The sequence below is a fragment of the Leguminivora glycinivorella genome, chromosome 9 (genome assembly GCF_023078275.1).
Source record: "Leguminivora glycinivorella isolate SPB_JAAS2020 chromosome 9, LegGlyc_1.1, whole genome shotgun sequence".
Taxonomy (NCBI): domain Eukaryota; kingdom Metazoa; phylum Arthropoda; class Insecta; order Lepidoptera; family Tortricidae; genus Leguminivora; species Leguminivora glycinivorella.
Genome location: NC_062979.1, coordinates 2,578,225 through 2,604,543, shown reverse-complemented (window position 1 = coordinate 2,604,543; position 26,319 = coordinate 2,578,225). Strand labels below are relative to the sequence as shown.

General features: G+C 39.5%; 2 protein-coding genes across 2 annotated transcripts in view; one reads left to right on the top strand and one right to left on the bottom strand.

The window, feature by feature from the left end:
- The first annotated feature begins 3,497 nt into the window (after positions 1–3,497).
- Positions 3,498–4,426, top strand: LOC125229542. Its single transcript, XM_048134408.1, has 2 exons — positions 3,498–3,918; positions 4,385–4,426. The coding sequence occupies exons 1-2, from the start codon at positions 3,498–3,500 to the stop codon at positions 4,387–4,389; spliced, it is 426 nt and encodes a 141-aa protein (XP_047990365.1). The 3' UTR covers positions 4,390–4,426.
- LOC125229803 overlaps positions 3,779–26,319 on the bottom strand; it is a 125,046-nt gene continuing 102,505 nt past the window's right edge. The window contains exons 2-5 of the mRNA XM_048134744.1: positions 11,241–11,456; positions 6,542–6,745; positions 5,529–5,765; positions 3,779–3,916 (exon numbers count right to left, since the gene is read on the bottom strand). Of these exons, the coding sequence (XP_047990701.1) occupies positions 5,532–5,765; positions 6,542–6,745; positions 11,241–11,456 (654 nt within the window). The 3' untranslated portion in view covers positions 3,779–3,916; positions 5,529–5,531. The remainder of the gene's footprint in view (positions 3,917–5,528; positions 5,766–6,541; positions 6,746–11,240; positions 11,457–26,319) is intronic.

Sequence of the window (26,319 nt, the reverse complement as noted above, 5' to 3'; positions counted from 1 at the left end):
TTTTCAACGCCAAGAGCCACTAAAGTGGTCGAGTGCTGTTGTGCCCACCACGCCAACGCCAATGACTCATAACTGAAAGCTTGACTCATTTATTTATATTAAAATATTAGAGCAAGAATCTGCGTTTCAGCTACACCAGTTTCCTATTAAACATTTTTTTTAACAAAATGGCATGTTCAGGAATGGGGGGTTCATGAGGTCTAAATATTTTACTGGATCCTGATTACAGAAATGATACAACAGTATACAAAAATATCACTTTATTGCTTCGTTTTCCTTAAAACTAAACATAGTCGGTATAGTATATTCGGCTACACTCGCTACTTAGCCGATCCGTTGCCCTTCCCAAATCAACTTGGCATATTTATTTAATGACATGCTTTTCTTACGTACCAAGGGAAGGTCATTAGTACCTACTGCTACCTGATTGGTTGGATTGTAGAATTGCACACCGAAACTACCTACTGACATGCAACTGGCTGAATTTGTTCTTCTTAAAGTGAAAAGTCTTATTAACATTTAGACGAAGAAATCCTGGACGACCTAAGTTGATAGGGGTAACGCAACGAAAACTGGCTTTACTTAAAGCTATTTGGCATCGGGGACGGCCCAACGGCCGCTTACTCACACGGGGTGTAACAACTCGTTTGTACTTGGATTCCATAATTATTCATTACAATAGAAAACATGGACTCTTTCTAAAGGATTTCTTTTCGATGACGATAATATAATATGGGTTAAACATTTCCGGATAGTTTTTTTTATAGGTATACTTTTTGCAAGTGTTATTGTGCCCGAATGGGATATTAAGTTGTTATCGTGTACCTATGTAATTTCGTCTTATCTTGTACCTAATGGGAATCGATTGTCTATATTCTACAGAATTTGATAAGCTCGTCGATATCGTTCTGAGTCATTTCCACCCCGCGTCATGTTTAAGTATACTAACAATTTCAACTATCTACTTTGAAGAGTCGTTTTGAACTTTAAAAGCAAATCACAGCAAAATGGAGTTTCGCCGAGCATCAGCCCGCGGCGCCCCAGAACGATTAATATATCACAGGAATTTCAATGAACAAATTTATAATAACATTGAATTAGATAAGGCAATAACAAGATAGGCAAGTAGCAACGATATTCGCTCTGAACTGTTCTGTCGTCTAAGTTAATCTGCACCAAATCGGCAAAACAAAGTATAGTAGAGACATTATTAGATTCATAATGGATTCAGACTCCGTTGCTTACCAAATCGGTGTGAACTTAGCGAAGAACGAAACAAAAGTGGTTTTGCGTCGCGTAGAACGCTCATTTCACAAAATTTCACAAAGATCTTTTTGATTCAACAAACAAATATGAAATCAACAAGGGGCGACGCGGGAGCACGGGAGCAGATAGCACCAGTCTCCTCAACAACAGTTCAAATAACGGCAAGGCAAGATACAGACTGGGCATACAATCGTGGCAGTATAAAGTAGCTTAAGATACAGTAAGGTACTATGGAATTTGGACTGAGCTGGAACGAGGCCAAGGCTCAAGATAGAAAAACGTGGAAGCACCTTGTCGAGGCCCTACACACTATGGGCGCCTTAGGACAAACAACAACAACAATCTCTTTTTTTCTGTCCTCCGGCCGAAAGGCGTCAAATTTCAGGCCGATATGCTAAACGAAGTTACGGTGTCACGGCTCTGTCGAACAGAAAAATAGTATACCTATATACCTTGGCCAGTAAACAAGAAAGCCTCAAGAAAATACCATGAGTAGTGGCAAGATCTCAGAGCATATATATCTATGGGCAAGATATAAAAAATATGGCAAGTTTTTTCGTTGTACAAAACAACTGATACCTATCAAAGTTTCAGTACCCAAGGAGTCTCGCATACGGTATTAAATGGTGTTAGAAAGACATTTTTATTTTTAAAAAGCCACAGCATATTCTTATTTGCCACGATTGCCTGCCAGAATCTACAGATAGTATTCGAAGACTCAATACATTCGTATGATAAAAAAATACTCTACAGACCATAATATTCCTTAAAACAACTAACTAGGAGTATAGGAGTCGGCGCTCGCCCGGTGATATGGCAATACTTAACTAACACTTATAATAAACTAGAAATCAATATGGCAGTCTGTCTTTACTAGAAGGTATTGTCAAACTGGTAACGTAAGGCTGTGTACACATTTGTGTGACTCAGTCGAAAGATGTGTGTACAACTAAATTAGACAAAGATAGGCAGCAAAGTGCAATAACATAAAAATACACAAATATGAACATAGCCTGATCAAACTGGTGGAACTTAAAGCTGTAGTCAAACAGTCAGCGAAATGATTTATCATTCCTTTAGTGTTCAAGAAATTCTAGAAAATAGATAACTAAAGTCTGATAAGCTAACTACACCGATATGAAATAAAAAAAAAATATTGCATATTTGTATATCACAATTTCGTTAAAATTTGAGCAGTGTCATGTGCTCTGCCTACCCTTCTTGGAAATACAGGCATCAGTTTATGTGTATTACTCAAAAGGCTGCAGTTAGCTAGGTCTGACACAAAAGTTTCAATAATTCTACCACTGGTTTAATATTTTCGCCACTTGTTTGATCACAGCTTTATTCATTTACAATTTATAGACTCGCTACTTTAAATAGAATCGATTAAAATGTTATACATTATATCAGTAACAACGTTTTACATATAATATAAGTATATTATCGAATAATGTAGTGCGCTTGAACTTTTCATTTTGGCAGTGTCGATCATTCCACCGACTTTAGTCGGTTTAACAACAACAATGGATTTCAATATTAATTTTTGAATATAATAGAGTTTTCTTATATCATTAATCTCCTTTTTTACTATAAAACAATTTTGAACTATGTATAATATCTTCATGAAAACGTCTTATTTAAAGACGCTTCTCAGTGAATAAAACAAAAAGATGTGCTGGCATTCATGCTAAGCACAGATTCAGGCCAAAGACAACTAAATTAACTTTGCATAGACTTATTGACAGTCATAATCTAAGTGACGCTATCAAAATTACGGAATATAACATTTCATTTCACACTTTTTAACGTCAAAGTCAGTGCAAAGTTTGTTTAGTCGGGTACCTTTCGTTCATAAATTCAAAATTAAAACATGATGTGATGTCTATAAAATGCTTCGCTTTTTTGTGCGAGTATCCGGTTGAAGACACTTTTGACGATTAGTCTAGTCACTCAAAAACCTTCATAGGTAGAACTAAAAGCCGGGCCAGAAATATATGATTACGCGCCATGTTGAGGAATGTCATTAGAATTATTTTCTTTATATTATACTGAACTGTCACCCCATATACAATATCAGCGCCCTCTTGATATTAATCATATATTCTGGTCAGGCCTGCTAGCCTATTGCGACGCCAGACGCCGATCGAAAGACCGTGTTGGCTCTATCGCGCCAATACGAAAGAGCGATAGAGATAGCGGCCTTTAGACCGGCGTCCAGCGTCGCAGAAATGCCATTCGGCTACGGGACCAGGCTTTACAACTCAGTATGCAATATAAGAAGCGCAGTGGGCGTGTTAGGCGCCGGCGGCGCCGAGGGCGGCCGCAGCCTCCTCGTGGCGCGGAACTGCGCCTGCACCGCGTCCCACGCCGCGTCCCGCGCTGGTCGCCCACCGGCCTCCCAAGGTTCCCGGACCATGTACCCTTGCGCTTTACCCTCCCGGGCTATACCCTCCGGGATCGCAGACTCCCAATCCCGGGCCATATACCTCCCTTCGCTCTCTTTGTTCCACGCGGAGTCTTTAGTGTTTTTGTACTTGGGGTTGGGCGGGCGTCCTCGTCGCTTCTTGGAGCGTTTCCTTGAGCGCGGCGGGGAGGGGGACGCGCGCGGCGCGCTGGGGAGGGGCGGCGGCTCGGGGGCCGAGGCGTCCTGAAAATCATAACGGAGATTTGAGCATTTGAGTTGAAACCAGGTGTCATCGGAGTAAGTTCCACCGAAATATGTAAAAATACCAATAAAAATAAAATGTAATATCGATTGCATTTGGTAGGCATATCGAAGAATGTGAGATGACAGGTGTGATGATGACGGTATGGTGACTCCTGATGCTCTGATTATGAAAGGGAACGATGGCGGATTTGGTATACAGGACATATCCAAGACGGTAATGTTCAGAGAATGCCACTAACTTAGTACAGTCATGTTCATTAATGTCCCTGATGATAATGATGACTTGATGAAAGATATAAGGCCACCTCAGATCGGCCATTCCATAAGTTATTCTTGCAGTGATGAACAACGGAATTGGTGCATACCATTATGGCGTATGGAAAGGGTCGCTACAATATAGACACAGTTGCAGTATACTCTGAAAATGACCGCGATAATTGGATACACGCTAGAAAATCTTGTCAAGTATCGTATACATCCTCAGATTGGCCGTCTTTCTCCAAACCGGCTTCTCACTTTCCTCAACACACGCGCTGACCTCCTTATCCTCCTGAAAACGCTCTCGCCGCGCCTTCGCCCGACTCCGACCACTTGTACAACTATATGTTATAAAACTTGGGTACGCACCTGCTAGAAAATCTTGTCAAATATCGTATACATCCTGAGGTTCGCCTACTTCCGCCAGCCCGGCTCCTCACTTTCCTCTACACATGCGCTATCCTCCTTATCCTCAAAGGTCCTCCTGAGGAAGCGCCCGTCACACCATCACCCGACCCCTACTTTTAACGCTATTTCTTATAAGTAACTGGACATACCTGCTAGAAAATCTTGTCAAGTATCGTATACATCCTGAGGGTCGCCTTCTTCCGCCAGCCCGGCTCCTCACTCTCCTCCACACACGCGCTCGCCTCCTTATCTTCTTTGTCTTTCTGAGGAGGCGCCCGCCACACCATCTCTCGACCCCGACTACTTACAACACTGTTATTTAATATAGGTAACTGGAGATGGAGACATACCTGCTAGAAAATCTTGTCAAGTATCCTGTACATCCTGAGGTTCGTCTTCTTCCACCAGCCCGGCTCCTCACTTCCCTTCACACATGCGCTCGCCTCCTTATCCTCAAAGGTCCTCCTGAGGAAGCGCCCTTCACACCATCACCCGACCCCTACTTTTAACGCTATTTCTTATAAGTAACTAGACATACCTGCTAGAAAATCTTGTCAAGTATCGTATACATCCTGAGGTTCGCCTTCTTCCGCCAGCCCGGCTCCTCACTCTCCTCCACACACGCGCTCGCCTCCTTATCTTCTTTGTTTTCCTGGGGAGGCGCCCGCCACACCATCTCTCGACCCCGACTACTTACAACACTGTTATTTAATATAGGTAACTGGAGGTGGAGACATACCTGCTAGAAAATCTTGTCAAGTATCCTGAGGTTCGTCTTCTTCCACCAGCCCGGCTCCTCACTTCCCTTCACACATGCGCTCGCCTCCTTATCCTCAAAGGTCCTCCTGAGGATGCGCCCGTCACACCATCACCCGACCCCAACTATGTACTTTTAACACTATTTCTTATAAGTAACTAGACATACCTGCTAGAAAATCTTGTCAAGTATCGTATACATCCTGAGGTTCGCCTTCTTCCGCCAGCCCGGCTCCTCACTCTCCTCCACACACGCGCTCGCCTCCTTATCTTCTTTGTCCTCCTGGGGAGGCGGCCGCCGCGCCAGCCGCCGAGCCATCACGAACGCGGCGATTTGCAGAATCAAACCCACTAGTCCGAACACCATGATGACGTATACGTTGTTGGGCGCTTTGTGCTCCACTTCCTGAAAAATATAGAAGTGATCGTTAGAAATCGCTTCCTAAAATATTATACTTTATCACAATATCTATGCCATAGCACAGAGTGCTCCTAATGAACTGTAATAGACTTTCCCAATTTCTTGAGACCCAATGCTCATGACATGTTATTCCCGCAAGAGGTAAAAGCAGGTAAAAGGGATGAAGCGATATTTTTCACGACCCCAAAAATGTACATCGGGCATGAAAATATTAGGAAGTCTAGTTTATTATCTCTATCTCTCTCTATTTTTAAGGCCAACCTAAGGACTGCCCACTCGTACCTAATCAGAAAAGATAAAGAAAACAGCTTTCGTAAGTGTTATCTTGTAGAATGCTGCAATAAGGAAGCTAAGCTGACAGTAACACGTTATCGCAGAAATAACTTGCGCCTAACATCTCCTAATATCTAATTACGAGAACGACGGACGTTTTATGTGGGGCGTAAAATGTCGTTATAGCAGAAGGCGTAATATGATGGTTTATGTTCGCGTTATCCTCGTAGATGAAGCATCCGTCACTTACTTACGGACTTGTTAGAAGTATATACATATCAGTGGCCAATCGGAAGATCAGGCATATCGTGAAACGTTGTCTAGCAGTTTCCTTGACTTGTTTCTTGAATTAAAGGTACTAATTCTGGGTAGTTAGCCCATCGGGCTTCTGAAGCAACTTGAACCAAAATCAAACAGACTATCTTGCCTAATATCTATTGGTTTAATGGGACTACGGCCTCGGGCCAGGCCTGTCACTAGATACTCACGTCGAGCATGTCGAGCACCGGCCTCGCCACGTCCCTGTACCGCTCCACAGCCAGCAGCATGGGCTTGAGGTCGTGCATGAGGTCCATGCCCTTCCTGGCCAGCTCGGCTTCAGGCGCCTCTCGCCACCAGGCGGCCAGAGACGCCGCCATCCACGCCCCGTAGCCCACCTCGCTCACGGCCAGGCAGACCACGCCGGCTGCGTACTGGAAGGCAAAAAAGATTCTTTAAGGGCCAGTTGCATCAACCACATTTGACAGACACATCATCGTCACGCAGCAGATGTCGATGGAACTTCCCATACAATAAAATTTAACGAATGCTTTAACAGACGGTTTGGTGTAAATATTAAAACCGTGGAGGAAAAGGCCAAGGCCGGCTGCGTACCAGAATTTTAAAAATAAAACCGCCTTCAAAAATAAGCGCGTTACAAAACACGGAGAAACTAAAAAGCCAAAAATAACAAACCTTTGAATTCAGATTTCTTATCAGATTGCAATAATCTAAACATCCAAATTATAAAAAAATCAATTATTTTTGAAGTCGGTACCAGACCTGTTTGCCCCTCCCAACCATACGCAGGCTGGCCCCGCCTTCAAAAATAATTGATTTGTTTATAATTTGGATGTTTAGATTATTGCAATCTGATAAGAAATCTGAATTCAAAGGTTTGTTATTTTTGGCTTTTTAGTTTCTCCGTGTTTTGTAACGCGCTTATTTTTGAAGGCGGTTTTATTTTTTGTTAAAAAGTTAATTTATTTGTTGATTTTTAGTGGTTCCTAGTGATATTATATGTATCAGTCCGAATATATGTACAGTAGTGAAAGAATTATCCTTTAACTCCTAACCATTGAGGAGTTGACCTTCCATCATCAGCTCAGCCACATAAAATTACTACCGTCAGGCGTAAATACTGGTGTACCTTTGAAAAATACACTAAAAACCTTACATGTGCCTATAACATTTGAAGAGTTCCCTCGATTTCTCCAAGATACCATCATCAGACCCTGACTTGGTGTCAATGGGACCATCTCGGGGTTATACCCGTTCGATCAAAAAAAAATTTTGAAAATCGATCCAGGATTCTCGGAGATATCGAGTAACATACATACAAAAAAAAAATAAAAAAAAAAACATTCAGTCGAATTGAGAACCTCCTCCTTTTTTGAAGTCGGTTAAAAAGTTAGTAAGTAAGGATTTAAAAATTGGTAAAACACCAAGTGGTGAGTGATAGTTACGTACGTAAATAGTAAATATTGTGTTTGTGTACCTAAAACCTATTATGTAGATTTGGATTCACTACAAAAAATTTTTGAAGTATAGGTATCGATTGCTTTTTGTGGACGTTAGACGAAATTCGCGTTGTTACTTAATTCATTTTGAAGATGCTTTGAATTTTTTTCTAGACACAAATTAAATATATCTGCAATGTCGTTTATGACATACAGATACAGAAAATCAATAGGTAACTCATTAGCTTTTTCCGTTAGTAAATTCGCCTTAAAATAACTAGGTACTTAATCTTTTTCTCACAGAATGCTTACCGACGTTAACGACCATTACTCGGGATAGCATGAGTCACCACATTTTACGGTCACGTACCTAATGAGCCTTTAGGTTCGCTTCAGTTCTGTAAAAACAGGAGCAAGTTCCAAATATCTCACGTTTTTAATATTTTTAAACTCTAAACTTATTTCATCTAGCATAATAATCCTGTGTAGAATAAGTTGGACTTACGTCTCTCGTTTACTGAATTATCAGCAAAACAGGCGAAGCGACGGATAAGTAATGGGAAATAATAGACCTAAGCTCCTAAGTATGTAGTTTTTGTGAACGCCCGGCGGTCAGCGGCTCAGGAGGCAAAAAATAAAATACGCCTTGTCATGAACTCAACACCTACACCCGAAACTAATTCGCGGTAGGTACCTAATCCAGTAGCTGTGTGTAATGCCAGGAACGTAAAGTACAGGACAATGTAGTGAGCTGCGAAATTGCATGTAGAAATTATGGTTTACTGACGATTCGCCGAAAAACGTTTCCCAAAGTTTCACATCCCAAACTATTATTCCCAAACTATCATTTCCCAAATAAACGTTTGGCAAAACAACTTATCGCAAATTGACATTTAGCAAAACTTTTTTTGGCAAGTATTTGTTTCCCAAAATATTTACTTGGTCAAATTTCATTTTACCAAATATTATTTAGTCAAAGGTATTGTTAGGCAAAATTTCCATTTCTCAATATATTGTAATTAAATGGCGCACTAGAAATTTGTTTGTTGATTTTATACTTTGTGCCCAAGATTTGTGTGAAATCAATGTGTATGTCGTACTTTTTCCTCCTGCTGCAAATGTCAAGGATGGCATTTTCACTTGCATATCCGGATACATTTTATTAAAAAGAATTACTTTTAAAAGTCATTTCCGGTTTGCTCACTGTCAACCTAACACGCTCCTCCTCGCTTCGCTCGTCGTCGCACCTAAACTGACTCTGTCACACACGAGTTTTCTGTCACAATAGTAATAAAATTATTACATTACATTTATGTCTTTTAATATTTATTGTCAAAAGTTGTTTTGCATGGTGTAATTTGTAGAAACATTTTTTGACAAAAAATAGTTGACAAAATAATTTTGTCCAGTAATAAAACTAATAAATTTGACAAAAATAAAGTTGAGCAAACTTTTCTTGTCCAAGTGAAGTACTAGGGAATAAAACTGAAATTATCATTTGACAGATTTTAAGTTACTTACTTATTTGGCAAAAAAATCTTCGGTAAATTAAATGGATCCCGTAGAAATGAAAATGCAAATGCCTAAATATTTTCGAAATTTGCGATGTGAAATTTTTACCAAACATGTTTTTGGGATATAAGTTTTGCCATTAAAAACATTTGCGAAATAAAGTTTTGTCTAAATAAAATTTGACTAAGTAAAATTGTACCAAATGATAATTTGACCAAACAAATTCATTGCGAAACATACCTTTGCCAAACAATACTTTGGGAAATGAAACTATTGCGATATGATTATTGGGAAATGAAATTTGACGAAACGTTTTTTGGCGAAACGGCAGGACACCAGAAATTATGAATGAATTCATTCATTCCTTGTCTAAAGTACGAAATTGGTGTTTTTATTGTTTGTTATTATAACGCTAAGGCCCACTTGCACCAACCACTTAACTCAGGGTTAGTGGGCTGTCATCTGTCAAGTTCCATATAAAATGGTGGGTTAACCCTCCATTTTCGTTGCTGTAAGTGGCTCTTAGTGAATCAGCCATGGGGAAATAAGGAGACTATTAATTTGCTGTAAATCTAAATACAACCTCATACCTAAACATAGAAACAGATTTATCAAAATTATATTGAATTTTAATGAATAGACTGGTATGTATTAGTGTAACGTGTATATGTAAAATTTGATACAGTCAGTACACGGTAAACGCAGTTAGGTAGTTGCAGCATGTTGAATTTTAAAACACTACAGCCATCTTCATTTCCGCATTGTCTAGAGTGAAGAAAGTACGTCTTTGGGTCAAGTGCTCTATGTTTCCAACTTGCATTTCTGGAGCACACATGCTCAGCTTTCCTTTGAGAATCATTTATAGGTACATTGATCGTATCGATGAAGCAATCTCGTATATCACGCGACCGCATAATTGCCGATACCAATTTGAGAGTTTGACTTCGACAGAATGGCATGACCTTGCTGCTCATTGTAGCAATTCAGATAATTTGGTACTTAGGCCCAAGACAGACCATTAGGCATGGCCTTTTCTTAAAAGGATTGGACGTTTGTCTCACGTTTCTACTGGTTTACAAATGTTCGCTGACGTAGAAATGTGCAGGAATATATGTATTGGCAATTAGGCCTGTCTAATGTACCAGATATTCTGCAATAGATTTAATTATACGGCTTATATGTTAGCCCTAGGAACTTTGCTGAAGCGGTTTTTTTGGACACAGAACTCGGATTAATGTGGTTGACAATCGGTACAGTCACCGGCATAAATATGTGATGATTTCTATACCTTGTGTTGTCTTGTTTGAAATGTCATGCGAAATTGTCAAACAATTTAAAGCGACAAGGTACAGAAATCATCACTTATTTATATTTATGCCGGTGACTCAGGCTTATTTAATTTTTTCCTCGAAATTAATACGATCTCACTAGATGTACTATCAGCAGCAGAAGTGCATGGAGAAATTATGAATGAATTCATTGAAGCTATTTAGGTTCCCAGGCCAGGAACTTAGGCTTATTTCATTTTTTCCTAGAAATTATTACGATCTCACTAGATGTACTATCAGCTGTAGAAGTGCATGGAGAAATTATGCATGAATTCATTGATAAATTCGCCATGCACTTTTGCAGCTGATAGTACCTAACCGGCGTGGCTTTGGCGACGGTTGATGCGACGTATAATAAGCGGCCGCGGCTGAGTAGACCAAAGCTGCCAGCAATCAGCTGCAGCGTCGAGATCCTAAGTGGTATCTTGAATTAAGCTGATTGGAGACTCTTTCAGTGACGCTTAACAATAATTCCTAAATTTAAGCGTTTTCTGTATAAATTTCTTCTTTCTTTCTTTCAATAAGCCAGCAGCTAGGACATAGGATAAAGCATGTCACTGCGTCTCACACAGAGGAAGCGGAACTAATGTCTTGTCTACTCATATCTTCTAAAATGATTGTAATCTTACCAGATGTAAGCAGCGTGGCTTCGGCGATGGCTGATGAGGATGATGAGCGGCAGCAGCTGCAGCCAGGTACACTAAAGCAGCCAGCCACAAGCCAGCTGCCAGGACATAGGCAGCTGAAGCTCTGTACTGCGCTGCGCAGAGGAAGCGGAACCATGTGTATGTGCTCGGGTCCCAGGCGAGACGGGCCGCCGTCGCTAGGAGGGCGCCGCTGTACATCTGCAACAATTAAGATAATAGTTTAATATGTATATTAATAGCAACAGCACTCAAGGTAACTTAGGGCACCCAACCGTCTATCACTGTCAAAATTTAAAGCAGTTTCACACCCCTGCCTTTATAATTCCCATAGACACTTTGATCAAATAAAACGTTGAAGTTTTATATAAAACATATCAAATTTGGGCCTCTTTAATTCAAGATGGCGACTAACGCCGCCACCCCTCAAGGTCGAAAACTTGCATTTTTCATAACTAGCCTACTTAATACTTAAGCAATACAAATGAAAACATTTTATACCCCACCTTTTGCATGGCAAAAATACTTGGATGACTGGATTATTGGTGTATAAGCTATAAACACCGAACACAAACACGGCATCCCGAATGCTTATCGAAAGTGCCAGTTTGTCGAAGACTCCTTTGATTTGTAAAAAAAAAACCGACACTGCCGTTGCCGATCACAGTGGCAAACACCAATCTGGCAAAGGCAAACACCTCTCCACAGCTCCACACGGTCGTGCTTGTTTGCCAAGCTTTTGGATCGTACATCCAAAAGATATCTAATCCCATAACAGCCGCTGAAAAATCAGTTTGAATTTAAAATTTATTGGAAGACGGTAAAAAAATTCTGAAAAAATTGTATCGTTTTATAATAAACAGTTAGCCAAGTAGATATTTAAATATAGAGCCTCTCATTACTCATTTTAATCTACTACTGATTCTCTTAATTCTAATTCAGAGAAAATTTCTTCAATTGTATGTTTCGTAACTTTATTTTAATGAAGAGCGTACCTAATTAATTAAATCGCCAGTCCACTGATAAAATTAGCGCGTCTGACCGACTTTTCTTATCTGATTTAGTATTTTCTGCGGAATGTCTAAAGAATTATGCCTTCATATATTTATTCACCAATATTGTAATTTACTGCTATTCTGCTTCGTTGTTTACATTAACATCAGTAGCATAATAGCGCAGATATTTGTAATAATATTAGTATTCTGATAAGCCCAACCCGATGCATGTATATGCCTTATCAATTCTATGTTTTCATTGAGTGTACTCATACCACAGAGAACCTCCTATAGAGTAGCAATCTTGTATATTTTGTTCGCGATACGAGTCACCAGTGTTTGGGGTGCGAGGAGCGGGCGGGGAATGTGTTAAGCGCGCTGTGATTGGCCGTTTCAAGGACGGCGGGCAGTCGCGCCAGATGAAAAGGGACGGAAGTATGACTGTCCCTCTACTGACGCGTAAGTGTCCAATGTAAGTTGACCTATGCCGGCTCTGAATAAATTATAAAAATGACTTATTTGTGGAATGTAATGCCGTCTGTTTTTAAATTTGAGCTTGTTACCTTTCCACACCATTTCACACTACAGGTGGACATCTTTAAGGCATAAAAATACCCTTTTCCCGTGTGGAAAAACACGCGCTGCTTTCGGGTCTGTTACTTGGTCGATACTGATCGGGCACGGCGAGCGTAGAAGGCGATATCAGGCAAATACTGGGAAATTGGCGACCGCGTAGGCGTGTAATGGATGTCTATAGGGGTTGGTCTGTGACTCATACTCAATGTCTCCTTCACTCGTTTAATAAGAGCTATCTAATAATGAAAAACGTGATTTAATTTACTTTCATTGATCTGGAGTTCTTGACTTTTGTTAAGATTGTTTGAATAATTTAAAATTATGTTTTTTTTATGTTTAAATCACACAAAATTCTAAATAGCTCAATAATTTTCTTCCTCTGTTATAATTTCCTAATCTCAAATCTTTAAATAAGAGGTTACTTACGCATGATAAATTTAATCATATACCTACATAACCTTAGTTACTCATTTTTGGTGCGTTGTTATTATAAAAAAAATATAGAATCGAGTGAGACTATTACAAAAAAATATAGGTACTAAATCATTAGCAAAAATAACGATGTACGTATTGTAGGTATCCTACACGGGCCACACGAATGTTGTGGCGAGACTGGCGAGACCCGTTTGGCGCATTTCTCAGAATCCGAAGACATACCAATACGAATATTGTGTTTGCATTAACAAGAAGCTATAGCATTTAGTATGTGTCACGTACCTATAGTCGTACTACTTTAATAAACATGTCACTTGCTTTTTCCTCGTTGCTAAGTGTTGCACGCTCTGACTACCATGTGTTTTAAATATGTTACTCGCCATCGAAAACTTTATACGGAAAATTACATCCAATAAGAGAATGGCGACCACAAACGCTTAGGTTAGGTTACTAAGGTAGACTATAGAATCAAAAATTACACACATAATGACATTTTCCATGACGTCCTCACTATCGTGTAACGTATCAAAAACCTATAGTAGTCACACTCTCTGAGGCATTCTCTGCATGCGGTTGGATGACTTGCTAACGAATTTACAATAACAGGATCAAAATTCCACTTTGCTCGGTGACTTCATTTCGAAGTGATTCGACGGTGAAATGATACATTTGGTTTTGCTAAATATTAGGTAGCCTACAACTTCTATTTTTTTATATTATTCACGAGGGATTTTTATTCATGTCAGTGCATAAATTCGTATAGGTACTTGCTCGTATATTTAATTGCCATGAAATGCTGCCAATAATGTTGTATTATTTATTCAAAAGATATGCATGTTAGCAGACTATCGCCCGGAGTCAAAAGACCATTGTTCGCAAACATTGCAAATACTTTTCCATGACTAATCGACCAATAAGTGGTCAATACTCAATAGCAGTTAAAGTGAAGATAAACATCGATAAGATACCGCAATCCTCAGAATAGTCGTTTCTTGTATCAGAGTGGCGTAGCCAATGTCACAATCGCTTACGCTTAGTAAGCGTATCGTGGCTATCTCTCCCTATTGCTCTTCTGTAATGGCGCGACAGATTGCGATTGCGTTTCGATTGCCAAGTAGCGTCAACGATTGTCACTTCAGTTAAGGCTCAGCCAGAACATTGGTCTAAGCGCGACAGCGGTGAGCGGCGGCCATACATTGGAGCGAGACACAGCGATGGGACTTTTCATTCGCACGTATGACTGTCGCCGCTCACCGCTGTCGCGCTTAGACCAATGTCGTGGCTGAGCCGTTAGGCCGGCTGGGTGCTTTACGAAGATGACTTTCACCGTTGGCTATTGGATTGGAAACGATTTTCATAGCCTCATTTGCGCAAGGGTTGAAGTTTGCGCTATAATTTTATTGAAGTTTGATTGCACCGGTGAGGCTGTAAAATGTGACATTATCTGGGTAACGGGATGGCGCTTACGGCGTTATGAGCGATGTTCGTGTACAAATACGACGCCGCGGGACGTAAGCGCCATCGACAATGAGGTCCCTTTACCCAGATATTGTCACAAATTGTTGCCAACTCAGGCAGCTTGTAATTACTCTACGAGTAGTGTCACCCTGAGAGTGTGAGCTGTAGAGGCATCCTGGCTACGCACCCTATAGAATGTAGAGTCCTCGGTCAAATTCATATGTTAATAAGAGACGGTACAACGACTCTCTGTCGGTTTATTACCATTGATAAGAGCAATTGGGTCCCGGTAATTGCGCCGCCCACGGACTTGTAGAGACGGAGAAGTTTAAAGCGTCCACTTGTAAGAGTTATTGCAATCATATTAAGCTCTATTAATGGTAATTTAGGTATGTCTCCGCTCTACGCAGTACTATTTTTGGTAGCGACTGGTAGCCAGTATTGTTTTAAATCATAATATATATTTTAGTGTAGTTCAACAATTTTTAATATTATTCATCTAGATGGGTAGAATCTGTATCCGTACCGTACTAAAGTAAGTATTTAGATTTGGATGAGTATTCAAATCCACACTTCATATGACAAACTATAATATCTCATTATAGTTGACTTTAGTTAACTGTAATAATTTAAAAAATAGAACTTCATACAATTTCTATACTAATTTGCGATACCTGGCAAATTTTTCTGCATCTACTCATTTTTTTTAATCTATCGCGTTATCGACCAATCAGAGATTGGTTGGTAGGTAATTCGATGTTGATACAACGGTGAACGACGCTAATATTAACATTAATTTTAACTTGAATGATGATATTTTTCGTCCATTGATGATGAAAATGATGACTCATAGAAAAAGTATTGTATACAATAGTGATATAATTAAGCTTTTCACGCTCGTACCGTACTATTAGGCCACTCAGCAAGCTTCGTGGCCTAAACATGGTACTCCACTGAAAAGCTTTGTAATTATATCACGATTGTATAAAATACTATTGTGTTATAAAAATTAAAGTCGTAGTGTCTCTAAAAATGTAGGCCAACTTTTTAAATCTTTCTTTCTTAATTCAGCTTGCATATTGCTGTAAACATGTGGTTAGGCATAAAACGGACCATTTCATGTTTAAAGGCTTTCTAGTCAGAAAAGGTCCGAAACTCCGTTAGTCATTATTTTAATCATGTCAAATGTTGAGTTATTAAGCGTCCCTTCCGGCCACGCCCACAAAAAGTTCTGGGATGTAGTCCCATTGGTTCGCGAGAGCAAGTTAACCAGTGCAACATGACCCATTTTTCGTAGGGTCTCCCGTTTCGATTACTCTTACATGGTGTTATTCAAGGAAGTAAGTAAAAGTAGATCCCATCCCAAATATTTGCTTTTGTTATATGATAAGTATTAGAGTAAAGTATATATTAATATGATGATAAAATAAGACAAATACAATTCTAATTACTTCAAGGTGGTGCTCAGGGTCTGATGATGGAGCCAGATGGTGGTCACCAATACCAATGAACAATATGACTATACAACTTCGTGGTTTACATGTCATTCTAGCATTTTCACTTTCACATTTCAAGTGCATATACCACGAGTATAGGTTTTCGGGTGTGCTGATTTAAAAATTAATGACCGATTTGGAATCTGACATTGCTGACTGTCACTTTGACACAAAAGTCATCATGGGTGTCGTAAAATAGGTTTTAGGGGGTGCTGATTCCAAAATTAATGACCAATGTGGAATCTGACATTGCTGACTGTCACTTTGACACAAAAGTCGTCATGGGTGTCGTCAAATAGGTTTGCGGGGGTGCTGATTCCAAAATTAATGAACAATGTGGACCCTGACATTGCTGACTGACACTTTGACACAAAAGTCGTCATGGGTGTCGTAAAATTGGTTTTAGGGGGTGCTGATTCCAAAATTAATGACCAATGTGGAATCTGACATTGCTGACTGTCACTTTGACACAAAAGTCGTCATGGGTGTCGTCAAATAGGTTTGCGGGGGTGCTGATTCCAAAATTAATGAACAATGTGGAATCTGACATTGCTGACAGTCACTTTGACACAAAAGTCGTCATGGGTGTCGTAAAATAGGTTTTAGGGGGTGCTGATTCCAAAATTAATGACCAATGTGGAATCTGACATTGCTGACTGTCACTTTGACACAAAAGTCGTCATGGGTGTCGTCAAATAGGTTTGCGGGGGTGCTGATTCCAAAATTAATGAACAATGTGGAATCTGACATTGCTGACTGTCACTTTGACACAAAAGTCGTCATGGGTGTCGTAAAATAGGTTTTAGGGGGTGCTGATTCCAAAATTAATGAACAATGTGGAATCTGACATTGCTGACTGTCACTTTGACACAAAAGTCGTCATGGGTGTCGTAAAATTGGTTTTAGGGGGTGCTGATTCCAAAATTAATGACCAATGTGGAATCTGACATTGCTGACTGTCACTTTGACACAAAAGTCGTCATGGGTGTCGTAAAATTGGTTTTAGGGGGTGCTGATTCCAAAAATAATGACCAATGTGGAATCTAACATTGCTGACTGCCACTTTGACACAAAAGTCATCATGGGTGTCGTAAAATAGGTTTTAGGGGGTGCTGATTCCAAAAATAATGACTAATGTGGAATCTAACATTGCTGACTGTCACTTTGACACAAAAGTCATCATGGGTGTCGTCAAATAGGTTTCCGGAGGTGCTGATTAGAAAATTAATGACCGATTTGGAATCTTGACATTGCTGACTGTCACTTTGACACAAAAGTCGTCATGGGTGTCGTCAAAAAGGTTTCCGGGGGTGCTGATTCCAAAATTAACGACTATTTTGGAATCTCACAGTGCTAACTGTCATTTTGACACAAAAGGAATCATGGGTGTAGTCAAATAGTTTTTAGGGGGTACTGATTCCAAAATTAATGAAATGATTTAAAAAGTTATGACCGATTTGGAACCTGACATTGCACAGTACCCCTGGAAACCTATTTGACGACACCCATAACGACTTTTATGTCAAAGTGACAGTCAGCAATGTCAGATTCCAAATTGATCATTAATATTGAGATCAGTACCCATGAAAACCTATTTGAAGACACCCATGATCACTTTTGTGTCAAAGTGACAGTCAACAGTATCAGATTCCAAATTGTTCATTAGTTTTCAAACACCTCCGGATGCCTATTTGACGACACCCATGACGACTTTTGTGTCAAAGTGACAGTCAGCAATGTCAGATTCCAAATTGGTCACTAATTTTGGAATCAGCACCCCCTAAAACCTATTTTACGACACCCATGACGACTTTTGTGTCAAAGTGACAGTCAGCAATGTCAGATTCCACATTGGTCATTAATTTTGGAATCAGCACCCCTAAAACCTATTTTACGACACCCATGACGACTTTTGTGTCAAAGTGACAGTCAGCAATGTCAGATTCCAAATTGGTCATTCATTTTGGAATCAGCACCCCCTAAAACCTATTTTACGACACCCATGACGACTTTTGTGTCAGAGTGACAGTCAGCAATGTCAGATTGAACATTAGTCATTAATTTTGGAATCAGCACCTCCTAAAACCTATTTTACGACACCCATGACGACTTTTGTGTCAAAGTGACAGTCAGCAATGTCAGATTCCACATTGGTCATTAATTTTGGAATCAGCACCCCTAAAACCTATTTTACGACACCCATGACGACTTTTGTGTCAAAGTGACAGTCAGCACTGTCAGATTCCAAATTGGTCATTCATTTTGTAATCAGCACCCCTAAAACCTATTTTACGACACCCATGACGACTTTTGTGTCAGAGTGACAGTCAGCAATGTCAGATTGAACATTGGTCATTAATTTTGGAATCAGCACCCCTAAAACCTATTTTACGACACCCATGACGACTTTTGTGTCAAAGTGACAGTCAGCAATGTCAGATTCCACATTGGTCATTAATTTTGGAATCAGCACCCCCTAAAACCTATTTTACGACACCCATGATGACTTTTGTGTCAAAGTGACAGTCGGCAATCTGAGGTACTACATATTCGTAATCTGAAAGTAATCAAGTCAATAATTTCAGTTATTTTGAATCGACTATGATTCCGAGTTAAGTATTGGTAATAGTAATGATTGTATAGATGATTAGTGATTCCTTTACATGTAATGGTAATTTACCGTTTCACCTTATTACATTACAAGTAATCTGACACCCAGTAGTGTCAGATTACAAAGTAAAATCAAGTAATCGTGTAATCCGGAATCGATTACGATTTCCCCATCTCTGGGTTTAGTTATATGGTTCATTGGTACTGGTGACCACCATCTGGCTCCATCATCAGACCCTGAGTACCACCTCTTGTCAAAGGTCTTGTTGAGACGAACCCAACGAGCCTAAACACGAAGTCGTTTACTTACATGGTTCACTGGTACTGGTGACCACCTTCTGGCTCCATCATCAGATCCCGAGTACCATCTTGATGTGTCTTATCATCTTGACCGTATTGTAATTTTCACATTTTTATCATCACAACGTTGTAATACTTTAACATTCAAACATAACAAAGTATTACAAAAGCAAATATTTACGGATCTAGGATCAAATTCGTTGGTCGCTGTTTACACACACACAATGCGAGGATAGCCCGTGTAGAAACAAGGCGTCCGACCCACACAACAATAAATATTCTCGACGTTTGCGATGAAAACTCGGAGACCAAAGCGACATACGTCTTACCTGCTCGAGCTCCGGCGCGGCACTGAAATCGCAGGCGTCCGTCGCCGGTAAAATAGCGACAGGAAGGCTAGTTTTCAAAAAATTGGAAAAAAATCATGATAAAATATTATAACGACAAATGGTAATTGAAAAAGCTTTTTTTTTTTCATATGTTTTTTATTTAACCGACAGTTAATAAGATGTTCTAACTGAAACAAGTACTTTCACTGTCTTTTAGTATGAGTAAAGTGTACAATTTTGTCGATAAATATTGTGCATTTTACAATATATCGCCTTTTTTTGTCATAGCGCTCTTAAAAGCCTGTAGACTACAAAAGAAAGTACATTTTTGTCAAGTCTATGCTTGAAAGAAGGAAAGCTATAAACTGTATTCATTGGAAAAGGTTTCCAAACATTTGAATGCAAGGCACTTGTACCTACCCAATGTTTTATATTTTACTAGCTTTTGCCCGCGGCTTCGCTCGCGTTAGAAAGAGACAAAACATAGCCTATGTCACTTTTCATCCCTTCAACTATCTGCATTTCAAAAATCACGACAATTCGTCGCTCCATTTTGCCGTGAAGGACGTACAAACAAACAGACACACACACTTTCCCATTTATAATATTAGTATGGATACGTAACCAAATCGATAGCTTTCATTTTTTTAACGATATAGGCAGCAGACGATCCACCTGATCGGAAGAAATCATCGTCGCTCATGGACATAAGCAACATCAGGGGAGTCAACCTCAGAGGAAGTTTATTCCACAACTTGCACGTTTTGGTTACTGTGTATTATGATAATCATATCTAGGGACCATCCATATACATTTCATTTCATTTATTTCATTAAACAGTACGTGATTGTACATAAATAGATAATATAAGGCAATTTGTATATATATACATATGGGAAAGTAGCTATGTTTGTCCGATTTTCACGGCACGGAGCGACAAATTGACGTGATTTTTAAGTGGAGATAGTTGAAAGGATTGACAATGACATACTTAGGCTACTTTTTTTTAGGGTTTCGTAGTCAATTAGGAACCCTTATAGTTTTTTCTTTCAAACCCCACTCAGCATTCGGCAATTTTCGAATTTAACGCGAGTGAAGCCGCGCACAAAAGCTTTTTTTTAATGGACTTGAGGGCTTAACACAAAAGCTTGTATTTTATAAAGTACAGTAATGACAGTAATGACAACCTCCCAGAAATACCGAGTTTTGGTGGACGAAATGCGAAACTTCAACAAAGTATTATTGTTTCACAGAGACTACTTTACAAGGACATCGCGGCATTTCCTTTGATTTCCTCCGGGTACAAATTATACTTTTAGAACAGCCTGGAAAGAGGGTTAAGTCTGCCCATGTTTATTTAAAGCCTCGGCGGTTCACTTCGCCGCAAATACTGGACTGTCCATTAGTTGTTAAAATGTACTTTGCTAAGTCTTTGAGATAAAAAAGGTTACAAATGTTGGTGTTTATATTTTAAGCAAGCTCTTTTAAAAACCAAGCTTAAATAAGACTTATATTGACCGGGATATAGACCGTGATTACCTTTTTGATTTTTGAAACCGACGCATACAGATCGTTACTTGCATGCGAGCTCACACCATCATCCCAGACAGTTAAACTCGGTCGTAACATCACTAACCAATCGAGCACACGCTTTGTGTGACTCCTCTCACCTTGTACAGGAGTTGAACCATGTTCAGAGAGTCCTGAGGAGAAATGGTTACCGAGTTAACGTTAATAAACGGGATGCAAAACCCAAGCATCTCACTCATCGCGTAGAGAGACAACCAGCGTTTATGCCGTACGTAAAGGGAGTGACAGATAAGATCTCTAAAATACTAAACAATTACTCTGTAAAAACTATCTTCACCCCACACAGGAAAATTGCACAGTTCTTGCGGTCACCTAAGGACAATTTTCCTCTGGAAAAACCTGGTGTGTACAAAGTTGATTGCAGTTGTGGCAGTTCTTACATAGGGCAGACCAAGCGCACTATTGCCTGCAGAATTAAAGAACACATTGCTGCAGTCAAAAAGAACGATACTCGCAAGTCTGCTATTGCTCAACATCTCATTGAGTCGGGTGCAAATCATTGGATCGAGTTGCATAGTCCTAAGGTAATTTCGACGGAACGCCACTACATACCGAGATTGGTAAGAGAAGCCATTGAGATTCACAAATATAAAAATTTCAATCGTGAGGATGGCTTCAAACTATCTAATGTATGGAATCCAGTGATTTGTTTGTGTAAAAAACCGGTGAAGTCAGAATTGAACAAACGTAGTGACACTGTGAGTATAGTGTGTTTGGACAGACCATCGAGTGTGAACGCGACCAGTGGTAACGCTGAAAGTGAACGCAGCCGACGCGCGCGAAGGAGGGTAGATCGCGCGCTGTCTATACAACTTTAACATCCACCCGCCTTCGTCAGTTTTCCGTGATCATGATGCATGCAACTGCGTCGAAATATCGGGAGCTCGACAAAAATCAAAAAGGTAATCACGGTCTATATCCCGGTCAATATAAGTCTAATGAAAATAACCGTGAATCATTCAAAACTCAAGCTTAAATAAATATAAAATAAATATTATAGGACATTCTTACACAGATTGACTGAGGCCCACGGTAAGCTCAAGAAGGCTTGTGTTGTGGGTACTCAGACAACGATATATATAATATATAAATACTTATATACATAGAAAACATCCATGACTCAGGAACAAATATCTAGCTAAGCTTAGGTATTACAATTAAGGCAAGTCTTTGAGTGCTACTAGTATTAGGCCTACCAATTGGTTATAATCAATTGTAGACCATTATTTGTGAGTGTGTTTAGTAAAACGTCCCACTTTGTCGGTTACCATTAAGGCGAGATTTACTCGTAAATAAACTGACAAAACGGCTTTATAGCAATCGACAAAGTGGGACGTTTTTCCGTGCACACTCACATTTGGTGATATACTTACAGTAAACGGCGATAAAGAATGCACATCGGTCTTTAGAAAGAGACAATTAACGTCACATAAGCAAGAAAGAGACAACGCTCTACGAAGACGAAAAACCGATGTGCAATAATTATCGCCGGGTACCGTGTATCTATTCTGACCTAGGGATAAGTTCACCTTTGTACTTCACATCTCACATACAACATACATACAATCACGCCTGTATCCCATAATGGGGTAGGCAGAGCACACAAAACTACCAAAGCTTCAGTGCCAATCTCAATGTATGTTATTTTTAATGTGTTTTTGTACAATAAAGAGTTACTACTACCTTTTGCTAATACCTGTTGAATCCAGAAAGTAATACTTATATTAAGTAAGTATTAACTTCTTTCAAAATGAGTTCTTTGGCAAATAAAGCACGGTGTCAATAAAACAGGGTTTTAGAGTGATCCAGGATTCAAAATGGTTGACCGTACCCACAAGTTTCTATAATAACCACAAAATTTAAATTAAAAAAACCCCTGCCACAGACAGACACCCTGTCATCGTCACACCCCGTGGTTTTTGCGTCGGGGGTTAAAAATGAGAGGTAAAAACACTAAAAAGCCTAAAGCAAATTGAGGATATTGCTTTAAATTATCAATTTTTTCTAAAGGTTGCCGACATTTTTTAACCAATAAATTAAACGGATGCACTCCACCGAAGTGCGGAGGCTGAGAGCTCTTGATGCTCTTTTGTCTACCACTCGAATTTGACCAACTGCTATTTGCAGCGCGATCGATGGGGCTTCGGCGTGTCACTCCACACCCAGTTAATTGATATTCAATTAAAATACCTAAAACCTATTCTGATATTTCTGATAGACAACCATAATAGTACATTACTACAGAGGCCGGGACAAATGGGGTTGTCGGCCGAAGACATATAGGATAGGTCTGAGGCGGGCAACCCCATTTCCCGCCGAGGTATGTATAGTGCTTTTCTCAAACATGGTATGAAATAAATAAAGTCTACTGAAAATAGTAACTTTGGATGGCTGTATCTCCTAAACGGTGCGTCGTAGCGCAAAAATAATCGAATTTTCGTTCCCCCTTAATGCCCCGTATACGCCTATAAAAAAACAAAAAATTAATAAAATAAATAAAAAAAAAACGAAAAAATTTTTTTTTGTATGAAAACGCACCCAAAATCAAATATTGTCTAGGGCCCGTACCAGTTGCAGTCGGCACGTCTATAAAGCCCCTTATAGTTTTTTTTTAATTGGCTTAATACCTGGATGTTATGTCACAATTATCTGTGTTTGGAAATTAAAAAAGAAGACTTTGCCGGCCTTGGCCTGCAAGGTTTGTATGAAATTCCATTATCTATCAATCGTCCTAGCCGCACCTGCAACGTCATACTTCGCTGCCAATTATAAGGCACATAACATCAATATTTCATACCATGTTTGAGAAAAATATATTTTTTTACGAAGTATTAACTAAAATCTACATTGATCATGCTCACAGTCTAGATGCAGTACTACTTATCGTATCGATAACAACATGATAGAACATATTGTCTTCTACTTCGACTTGGTATAAGAAATATAGCTAGAATCTGCCTTTCTGTCCCGTCTTTGTATAGTCCCATAGATCACAGGAGGGTCATCAAATTTTAAAGTTATCTGCGTACACTTTTGTTCAGATAATTAGAATACTTACTTAAATAGGATTCACGGTAAATGACTAAAAATAACGAACGGCTGTCACCTGCGTGAGTTGGGTTAATTAGGGGACACGAGCAGGGTTAAGATGAATATTGTAACAGAACAAGCGTCTATGACGAGGAAATGGACTCGTTATTACATATAAAACTTACGGCGAATCAACTTTTCCTTGACCAACTATTTGGTGCATATTTTCTTTGGGATTTCATTGGATATTTTAACAAATAATATCTGTGATGTTTAATCACATGTATAGTCACGTCTTCACTCATAAAATTCACTATTATTTGATGCAAAACAGGTTGGAAAAACGTATTTATCAACAAACTACGTTCACATGGACGGAATACTGACACTGACAGTTGTCAGCTGCGTAACGTTCCGATATTATGTTTTGATTTCAATCACAGGTCATAAAAGTTCATAATGATTAGTAGTATACTTTCTGGATGTGTTTAATGTAGCATTTAGAAACAAAAATGATATTTTACTGCGTATTTGATCTACAAGTCTAATTAAAACCTTTTAACAAAAAAATATCTGCATACCTATACTAACCGCAATACATAACTCTTCGTCGCTTAACTAGGTATCAATAAAATTATTCCTATATCACTTTGGAACACGTGCAGTCATGCAGATGTTACTATTGAGAAGCAAAAACGTACGTGCTGAGCTGTCTTGGACAATAATGCCTAAGGCATACGGCTTAGTAAACAAAACAGTTATGATCTTTTTCTTATGTGCGCAAGTTAATGGCTTTCTGTCGATATTGTGTCTGCGGTACGTCTGCAGTCCGCATTATGTCTGTAAAACATCTGCATTGTGTCTGCAAAACGTCTGCAGTCCGCGCTATGTCTGTAAAACGTCTGCATTATGTCTGCAGTCTGCGGTTTGTCTGCAAAACGTCTGCAGTCCGTATTATGTCTGGATTAAAGGCTATAAAAGGGTCGGAGCGAGCCGACGCGCGTCATTCTTAAAATATCTACAAGACTAACAGTGTCTCTGGCTTTCGTGTGTTATACTGGTGAGTGAAGTTGTTCTGCTATTATTTCTCTGTTTGTTTTTACTTGGAAATTATTCTAAGTGATTGTAAACTTTGAAATTGTGTCTCTGTTTGATTGTGCGGGGACAATATCGTCGTACAGTTGAACTTAGACCTGTGGTGGAATTGCTTTACTGTCAGTTGTGGGGTTAATTTAGTGTTCTATTTATAGTGTAGTGTTATATTTAAATTGTTGTGTATAGTGAAGTTTTCTGTGCTTTGTTTCATGAGTGCCTTCAAGCAATACAAAGACTGGGTCGATGTATGGCTGGTGCTTGGAGATAAGTCTGTGTTTGGTTTTGTAGGGAGTAATTCTTGCAAAACTAAGCGTAGATTATAGCACGTAAAGGAAACTTCATTCGTTTGTTTAGTTGGTCGGTGAAATTGAATTTAGTAATTTTCCATGGGGTTATTTTGTGAAAGTTATAAGCCAGATCATTGTTTGTGACAGACTGTTGTCCGGCTAAGCGCTTTATACCTTGCGGCTGTTAAACATAAGGCGTTTAGGAGTCTTTTTGTTCCAAGTGGAGGGCTTGGGCGTCTTTATTTACTTACAAAAGGCGTACTTTCTCACCGGTCTCAAAGAGTCCAACTGTTAGATGGAAGTGAGGACTTTCACGATTGACGAAAGACATTAGGAGTAATCCTTGCTCACTGAAGTCGGCAGTATTTGAGGCTGGGGTCCTATATATATATATATTTATTTACTCGGTGCTCTAGTCCATGCTGGCGTTGGTCGCTGGGGATTTCGGTTGTGATCGATCCACATCTAAGTAAAGTTGATCGCAGCTGGGTCTCTCATGTGGCTGGTACTGGTGTGTCCTAGAATACTGGATATATACACGGATAGGGCGATCTACTCTCTGCTACCCTAGCCCGCGGGCAAAAGCAGAGGGGGGGATCTGACCGACACAAGCCTATAGGTTGCCTATCTCAGCTTCGCTGGCTGAACTGTACAGTTCTAGTAGGGATACACTTGTACATATTCTGAACACAAGATCTATGGTAAGTGAGGGTCTGTGTTTCAGATATGTTAGAGTAGGGAAAACAATAGGATTAGGGTAGAGTCACACACTATTTCTATGAAAGTAGAGTTCTGTTATGATTGGTCTTAAATTATAATTGGTCAACGTGTATTGTGGAGAAATAATTTAACTACTACTACTT

What these genes read in the sequence shown, in the direction of transcription:
- LOC125229542 (XM_048134408.1), top strand. Translation starts at nt 3,498, where the DNA reads ATGCCATTCGGCTACGGGACCAGGCTTTACAACTCAGTATGCAATATA.